The sequence below is a fragment of the Furipterus horrens genome, unplaced genomic scaffold (genome assembly GCF_987537825.1).
Source record: "Furipterus horrens unplaced genomic scaffold, mFurHor1.1.pri manual_scaffold_2, whole genome shotgun sequence".
Classification (NCBI taxonomy): Eukaryota; Metazoa; Chordata; class Mammalia; order Chiroptera; family Furipteridae; genus Furipterus; species Furipterus horrens.
In genome coordinates, this window is record NW_028327172.1 from 4,954,742 (window position 1) to 4,963,003 (window position 8,262).

The following is an 8,262-nucleotide window of genomic DNA, read 5'->3' on the forward strand; positions in this document are numbered from 1 at the left end:
AAATTTGGGCACAGATGTCAGGGTGGAGAGGCCATCTGGCATATGTCTCCAGGCTTTGCCTCACTCTACCAGCTCATACATTCATTCAGCCAGCATTTCCTGCCACCCACTTTGTGCCAGCCACATGCTGAAAGCTCCTGGTTCGTTGCACGTGGGAGCCCTCCCAAGCAGCAGCCCCTCCACGTGTCCCTGTTCTGCGTGAGCTGCGGCGCCTGATAGGCTTGTGCAGAAGCGGGACTGGAAGTTTCTCCTGCACCCCTAACTCCTGTCAAATCCAGCTCCTCAGCTCCTCAGTCTTCCACGTGGAAGTCACATCTACTTTATACCTGGTCCCCATCTCTAAGGCAGGGGGCAGGGCTTGGCAGCTGGGACTGGTCCTCGTTAGGTCCCAGCATTGGGCAGGGGACCAGGCAGCCGCAGCAGGGTGTGACCTTGCCTGTTGGGAGCCAGCAGGCAGGGGTGGGGGTGCCCCACAGCCACCGCATTTTGCCTGTCTGGGCCTGATGGTGCCCACACCTAGTGCTCCCAAGGGATCCAGTCACTGCCCCACCTGTCCCAGGTATGGATGTTGCACAGCTCTGGGTGGAGCATGTGGATCTCTGGGGTTGTGTGTTTGGGGATCATGCACACATCTCCAGGTGGTTTCTGGGTGCGGGTGCTTCTGTGCATTTGTGTCTGTGCTTCTGGGTTGCTAGGTTGTGTTTGTTTTTCTGTATAGGTGTGTGGTGTCTGGGAGCTCCAGAGTGTGTGTTTGGGTTTCTCTGTATGTGCATGTCTAGTGTGTTAGGGAGTTCTGGGAGTGCGTGTGTGGTGAGTACGAATTGTAGCTGCAAATTCAGGTGGGCAAAATATGTTACAACTCTGTTTTCCTTAAATTGTGTCTGCCTTGTATTCCTCCTGTGGGCAGCAGACTTGACCTCAACCTCTTAGAGGTTCTTGTCTAGCCCCTCTGGGGATCCCACCCAGGGCAAAGCACCGGGCAGTCCCTCTGGCGCGTAGCCCACAATGTGTACTTGAGAGTCACTGTCCCAGCCCTCCTAGTCTCAGCCTGCAGGGGCTCTGCCATCTCCGGGGCACATGTGGGTAGAGCAGTCTCACAGGCTGAGAGCAGAGTCCTAGGGCCCTGCTGGCAGACTCCCCTCACCCACCCCTCCCATCACCCCGCCACCCTCTTATGCCGCCCTGAGTCGTCCTGGGGGCTGAGAGGGAGGGGCATGCAGGTGCTCCTCAGAGAATTCACTGACTCCTACTCTTTCCGCTCCGATGGGGCTCCATCCCTCTCCTGTGACTCTGTCTCCCTCCCCTTAACTCTGAGAATATTGAGAATCTGGAGTATTGTTTATCTACATCTGTGAAGCTGGGGGTTGGCAGTTGGAAGAACTCCAGATTGGGGACTGAACCCGGACCCCTCCGCACCATCTGGGCTGGCACAGAGGCGGGGCGGGGCAGGGCAGGGCCAGGAGTGGGCGTGGTGAACGAGAGGGAGGGAGGAGTCAGACACTCGGAAGAGCCGGATGCAAGAAGCAGTGCTAGCAATTTATTGCAACAGATGTGGCCCACCGACCCTAAGTGCGCTCCAATGGCCGGCCTGCTCCCTCCCACGCCCACGGCCGCAGGGGTCGACTGCAGGGGTCCGCTACACGGGCACACAGTGGTGCTTCAGAAGTCTGGAGGAGTTCTCCCAGGGAACCACTAGGATCTCAAAGTCGCAGCGCAGCTTCTGCGGACAGAGCGTGGGGAGAGGAGGAGGGGTGAGTCCGGGCGCAGGCCGGGCCTACAGTGGGGGGCAGTCACTGGCTCAAGGGACAAGTCCTGTGGTGGAGACTAGATCCCAGGTCTTTCTAGCCAACTCGCTCACTTGACGGGGACGCCCCAGTCTCCTCTCTGCACCGCACCCTGACCTGGGGCTGAGTCATCCAGAAGGCAGGGACAGGTTCAGCCTGGCCTCAGTCTGGCCAGCCAGACCAGTTCAAGCTGGCCACCCAGAGGGCCCCGGGTGAAGGGGAGTGAGGGGGAGGGTGTGCGGGGCTGTTACCTCCTCTTCTGTCCCTGCGGCCATGGGGCAGGTGGTGAGGTCCATGCGATCTCCGGTCACTGCGCTCTTCCGGCAGGCTGTGCTCCCCAGCTCCACGGTGAGGTAGTACTTGATGCCGGCCACCAGCTGGGATGGAGGGCAGGGCAGGTCAGAGGTGTGGGACAGTACCCCTGCCCGGACCCCTCCCTTCTCTCCCCAGTCTCCCGCCTCCCATTCCCTTCCCCTGGGCACATCTAGCACACTGGCCTTGGGATTCAGACCTGGGACAGGACCGTTCTGGTGGGGATCCCTGGGGAGAGGGGCGGAGGCCTGGGCCAGGCAGGAAGCTGATCAGTGCACACGCCACCCTGAAGCCCACCGCCTCCCTAGTCACTAGGCGGGGCAGGACCTAGTGCGAGGCTAGTGAAGCAGCTGTGCAAGGTCAGGGTTGGATCCTATTTGAAAGTTAAATATTTTGTTCATTGGAAATTTTTGCCATGAATCCTAGTTTTGAAAATATGTTGTGTTGAAATATGCTGATTACTCGTAACTCTCCCCTATTCTGGGGCCCCGCTCGCCTCAGTCCCAGCGCCCCCTGCCCCGGGGGGGCCCAGCCGCACCTGGCTCTGCGCCCTGAGGATGCGCGTGTCTCGGAAGTAGTAGAGGCTGTTGCTGCCCATGTTGTAGCTGGCCACAGCCGCCTGCGCCGCCTTCTGCACCTGCGGGTCGTTGAGCGCCAGGTCCTTTCGTCCTCCGACGTAGAGCTCCCCGGGCCGGGCGCGGGAGTCGCGAGGCAGCGCCAGGAGGCAGAACCCCAGCAGGGCCAGGCCCAGCGTCCGCGGGAGGTTAAGATGCGCCATGTCCACAGTGCCTGACCGTCCTCGCGCCGCCGCTTTTAAGGGCTCAGGACGCCGAGGCCCCGCCCCGACCACACTCGGCCCCGCCCCGTCGCCGCTGTGCGCCCCCGCTCAGGGACGGGTCGCCGGGGCTGGGCAGTCTGGGGAGGCCCCCTTCCCAGCACCAACGGGAGAAGCAGACGGGCACACCCAGCGTGTCGCAGTGGCAGTCTTCAGCAACAAGTGCCTCGTTCAGGACAGTTTGCAGGAGGCCCATCCAGTCGGAAAAACCAACAACAGCCATGAGCAAGCGCTTTCTATCACCCCATTTACTAACTGGAACCTTGGAGAGGTTACTTAACCTCTTCCTGCCTCAGTTTTTGCTCCTCTGTAAAATGGGGTGCCATGAGGAGTCAATAGGTAACATGCTTAGAGGAGGCCTGGGAAGAAGGGCCACTGCTATGCTGAGCTGGATGCGGTGTAACCCTCACAGCCAGCGTGTCTTGGGGATCTACGTTTCCACTTGGCAGAGGGGGAAACAGGACACAAGGGACAACTAATTTGCCCAAGGACCCCAGATGGTAGATGGTATCAGAACTGGTGATGCTGGCCTTTGAGCCTGGACGGCATAACTCAAATCTCTGCTGTTAAACCAGACTGAGACCAAAGAATGAGGACTGGCCAGGAGGAGGGGGACGTGCCATACCAGCTCTGCCATTTACTAACTGGGCGACTTCTGACAAGTCCCTCGAGCTTCCAGAGCCTCGGTGTCCTCATCTGAAGAAAGGGAACAGCTATTATCTTCTAAGGTTATTCTATTAATGGCCCGAGACTGGGCCACCCAAAGGGAAGCTGGGCATGAGCTGGAAGTACCAGCAAAACAGGGCACTATCATTTTGGGGGTGTGGGATAATCTGGTAGCACATTAAAAAAAAAAAAAAACAGCATTGAAGTAAACATGGAAGCAGCCCAGATTTTGTTAGGGTGCTTTCTGTTTCAACTATGAGCACAGTACTCAGTTTTAGTCGTGTTGCTGGGGGGCGGGCCTTTTGCCCTTATAACACTAAGATCTGGTCAGTGCTTAGGGTCAAGGGTCTTAATTGGGGCTTGGCAAAGGGACTGGTTTACAGTATGTGACAAAAGTCGTGCTTAATAAGTGGGTATTATCACAGTTGACCCTTGAATGATGGGTTTGAGCTGCATGAGTCCACCTACGAATTTTTTTCAGTACTGTAAATGTGTTTTCTCTTACGACTTCCTTACCATCCTTCCTCTGGCTTAATATAAGAATACAGTATGTAACACATATGTAAACTATGTGAGAACGGACCGTGTGTTATTGGGAAGGCTTCTGGTCAACAGAGAGCTGAAAGTTTGGGGTGGTCGTCCGTGTTCCGGGATGCACTGGACTGTGATAGATGACTAAGCATCTAGCATCTCCCAGCATGTGCGGTCAGTACCCAGTCCAGCTGCTACCCTACCCTCTCAGCCCAGCTGTGAAAACAATCTTGGGATTCCAAGGAACTGTCACAGGTTTGTTGTGGGCTCAGGTATCTGCCTTAAAGAGACAGACCCCAGTTTGTGAGAGAGCTGGCTGGCTCAAGGTTGGCTTGGGGAGGCCAAGGCCAGGCAGGAACCTGACCAGAGAAGCCGGGAGGGGGGATAGTAGGAGACCCAGGACAGCAACAGAAGGGAAGACGAGGCAGCCCCAAGGGGCCAGGAGCCTCGTAAGGCTCTCCCAGGTCTGCTATCCTGTCACTTGGAGTGCAGCCTTGGCTACACTTACCTCCAACAACCCCCCTGGAGAATTAGCGAAGGCCCAGTCCCCAGCTCACTTGCCCCTACCTTCCCTGTCATTCCTCTGTGCTGATGGTGACGAGCCTTCTGCACCCTGACCTAACAATTACCAAAGACTTTTCACCTGGTCTGTTCTCATAATCAGCACAAAGTAGTATGCATCATCTTTAGCTTGCAGATTAAGAAAGTTAATCAGAGAGGTCAGGACACTTGTCTAAGGTCACACAGCTAGAAGCAGTGTCTTGGTGAGAAAAGAAGGGTAGGGGAAGGGAAATGAACAATTACTGAATTCTTGGTGTGTGCCAGGGACTCAACCTGTTTTCTCATCCTCGTAACAGCTCTGCAGAGCAGCGAATATTTCCTCTTTCTCCAAGGAAGAAATGGGAGGTCAGAGGGGAAGGGTCAGTGGTGGGCTCTGGGGTGGCGCCCAAGGGCCAGCATCCTAGTGTTAGTCCTGGACTGCTCCTCCGGAATATGCCGTCTGCCCTGCAGGTGGGATACCCAGGGGTTTCCCGGCGCTGGGTCTCATCTGGAGAAGAGCACTTGGCGTGGACTCTACCCTGTTGGCCCTGGAATGACCCCTCTGCCTTCCAGGAGGCCCAAGCCAGGCTGAGCCCAAGGTTGGCAGCCCCCCAGGCCACAGGGCAAGGCCTCCAGTTTAGCTGTAGCGCAGACGTCCCAACGCAGGTTGCCCATGGCACCACTCGCCTGTCCCTAGCCAGTGGGCCTCACTGACCAGGGTGGGCTTTTGACATTCCCTTTACCTGGGATCAGGCCACCCAGGTCCTTCATGCTGCCCCCCCGAACCCTTAACCTTGACTCTACCCCCCAGGGCTCTGCTCCCCTTTCCCTGTTGGACCATGGAAAGGAGACCTGGCACGGGAAGCTGTGATCCAGCAGTGAGGCGCACCCCTTCCAAGGGGCCCCTCCTAAGCGCAGGGGCTGTCTACTCCTTAGCAGGTTGTCTGTACCATCCTGCTCAGCTGAGCAGAGGCCGAGGCTCAGAGCAGTGAGGCACTCCGCTTCAGGTCGCGGAGAATAAAGGAGGGACAGAGACCAGCTGGCTATAAGGCTACCGCCAGTCAAGGTCAGGAGTTAACAGGAGAGCCCTGGGCCCTGCAGGGAGGGGACAACGTGAAAGGGGGCTTGACAGTCGTGAGCACACACTGTGAGCCTCTCCTACTACCTGGGCCGCCAGCGGGGCAGGTATGGGGCTGGGGTTCGTCCTGCAACCCCCCCTACTTCCTTGCCAGGGACAGCAGGACCCCCTCACGACCCCAGCACACATGGGTAGGGCGCGCCCCAAGTGCTGGGCCAGAGCTGAACGCTCATGCCTAGGCAGGCCGAGGGGGCCCAGCTGTGGCCGAGTGCAGTGGCAGCAGGCGCGGGTGCAACAATGACACCGAGTCGGCGCCTGCTGACCTCCGGGCCCGCCTGTGCCCACCAACAAAGCAGGTCCTGCTGGGCCATGTGGCCGACACTTAGATAGCCTGGTTTCTCCATGTCCCCCCCCTGGGTCTCTTCTCTCCAATATCTAGGCCTGCTGGCCGAGCTGGGGCCTGATCTCTGAGGCCATTGTCACAACGTACATTCCAGATGCCCTTTGTCGCCTATTGCTCCAGGACTGACCCAGAAAGCTGTGTGGGAGGCACACAGATAAAGTGTCTGGGCCTTTCCAAGATGTCACAGGTACTGCCTGAGCAGAGAGGTGAGGGCGCAGGGCCCAGCCCTTCAGACAAAGCCCGTGGGTGAGGCAGGGAAGAGCCCACACCCAGGAAGGGGCAGAGCAGACAGGCAGCACATCCCACCCACAGCCTGCTAGACGGCCCCAGTGCCAGAGCCACGGGCAGCACAACGAGGCAGCCAGTGTGGGCAGGACCCTGGGGAAGGCGTCGTGCAGGAGGACCCGGTCTCCATTACCTCGGAGAGAGCCAACAACCTGGCAGCGCCAGGACAGCGGCGGGGGGAGGCTGGGGCCCTGCCGAGCACCAGCCCCCACCTCCCCCAAGCACACTAGACTGCGTGGCCGCGTCACAGTACAAGGGTCAAAGTGAGGGGCCTCTGAAACGAACTTGGACCCAGCCGGGAAAACATCAGAAACACAGTAAGGCCTGAAACTCCTGGGACAGCCCGTATTACCATCTCAGCCTGGGCTTCACACTGGCGCCCTCCCAGGAAGTGGCTGTAACACAAGCCGGGCCCTGCTGACCACCTGGGGCCCTTCCAAGGGGCCACCCACGCTCGCCAGAGCCAACCTTGCACGGCACCCTCACCCCTACTAATCACCATCGTTCCCCACTGCTTGCGTACTTGCTCTATCCCCGGGTCTTTATTTTTGTTTTCCTTTCCTTCTTCTACTGTTCCGAGGTGTAGCTAACGCACAGTAAAGTGCGCAGAACACCTCCATTCACTTTAACAACTGGTCAGTGCTTGTATTACCACCATGCGGGTCAAGGAACGGAGCGGCTGCCGCCACTCCCAGGCTGCCCCGCTCCCCGCCTCCTGCCCCTCCTGCCCTGACAGGCGACCACTGCTGGCTTCATCAATAGGCTTATCTAATGGTACCACCTAGGAGGCGATCCCCAAGCAACAGCTAACAAGAGTAGCATCACACTACTTGATATCTTGAGTCAACCTTTGTACCACACCAAGTTCACGTTCACTGGTACTGACAGCCATGAGCTGTTCCCGTTGGGGGCTGTTATAAACAAAGCTGTTGTCAAGGCTCCCATAAGTGCTGGGGCAGGTGCGGGGGTCCTCAGTCATAGCCCCATGTGAGTGGAATTGCTGGGTCACAGAGTGGGTCTTCAGTTTTCCTAGAAAATACCCGACCGTTGTCCCCAAGGGTTCATATCAATTTACTCCCACCAGCCCCTGGCGCTCCATCCCCTCATCAGCACTCGGCATCGTCTGACTGCAGTGTTCGCTAATCCCATGAGCAAACGTCTGATTACGAGTCTAATAAGGCCCCTTTCCAGTCTCACTCATCTGGGTAACCCTCTCAGGGCTGCCTTTCAAGCCTTTTACGCGGTTTTCTGCTGCTGTTTGCTTCTCCTTCACTGCAGTTTTGTAAGTGCTCTGGATACAACCCTATTGTTTGTTACAGATGTCCTTTCCCATTCTGGGTCAGCCTTGCCCCTTCCCTGTTCATGGTTATCTTTAGTTTCTATTAATGCAGCTGAACTGATCGACTTTTTTTCTTACTTTTCCCCTATCACAAGATCATGGAAATCTCTCACATCCTCCATTTTTTACTTAACATGTCAGTCTCCTCTAACCAGACTGTAACCCCCTCATGACAGCAAAGGGGATAACAACTGGATTTCATCTTGACCGAAAGAACTCATCCTAGAGGCCCACAACTCCCTGCTTTCAGTAGACTCCCGGAGTTGAAATTAACCTAGCCGCATCTTTAAAGAAAATAATGTACAACCATAACCTCTTTGTTTGTTTTCCAGTTGTGCCACTGAGTTATAACTCAGAGTGTGTCTTCACACACTGGGCTTAAGACTCATGGCTTTTAATATTGCACTTCTTCAACTCAGCTACCACGGCACATCACAAGCCTTGGCCACAAGGCTAGGATACAGATAGCTCAGTTAGTATCGAGTGCTA

General features: G+C 56.8%; 1 protein-coding gene and 1 non-coding gene across 2 annotated transcripts; both read right to left on the minus strand.

The window, feature by feature from the left end:
• Nucleotides 1-1,517: 1,517 nt before the first annotated feature.
• Nucleotides 1,518-2,898, minus strand: CST6 (cystatin E/M). Its single transcript, XM_090258238.1, has 3 exons — nt 2,635-2,898; nt 2,036-2,161; nt 1,518-1,720 (listed from the first exon to the last, which is right to left on the minus strand). The coding sequence occupies exons 1-3, from the start codon at nt 2,872-2,874 to the stop codon at nt 1,637-1,639; spliced, it is 450 nt and encodes a 149-aa protein (XP_090114364.1). The 5' UTR covers nt 2,875-2,898; the 3' UTR covers nt 1,518-1,636.
• Nucleotides 2,899-8,103: 5,205 nt separating this feature from the next.
• LOC150017477 (small Cajal body-specific RNA 1) lies at nt 8,104-8,262 on the minus strand. Its single transcript, XR_016509548.1, has one exon.

What these genes read in the sequence shown, in the direction of transcription:
- CST6 (XM_090258238.1), bottom strand. Translation starts at nt 2,874, where the DNA reads ATGGCGCATCTTAACCTCCCGCGGACGCTGGGCCTGGCCCTGCTGGGG. An exon ending in TCCTCAGGGCGCAGAGCCAG is followed by an intron (nt 2,162 to 2,634) that starts GTGCGGCTGGGC and finishes CCTCCATCCCAG; the next exon opens with CTGGTGGCCGGCATCAAGTA. An exon ending in CCGCAGGGACAGAAGAGGAG is followed by an intron (nt 1,721 to 2,035) that starts GTAACAGCCCCG and finishes CTCTGTCCGCAG; the next exon opens with AAGCTGCGCTGCGACTTTGA.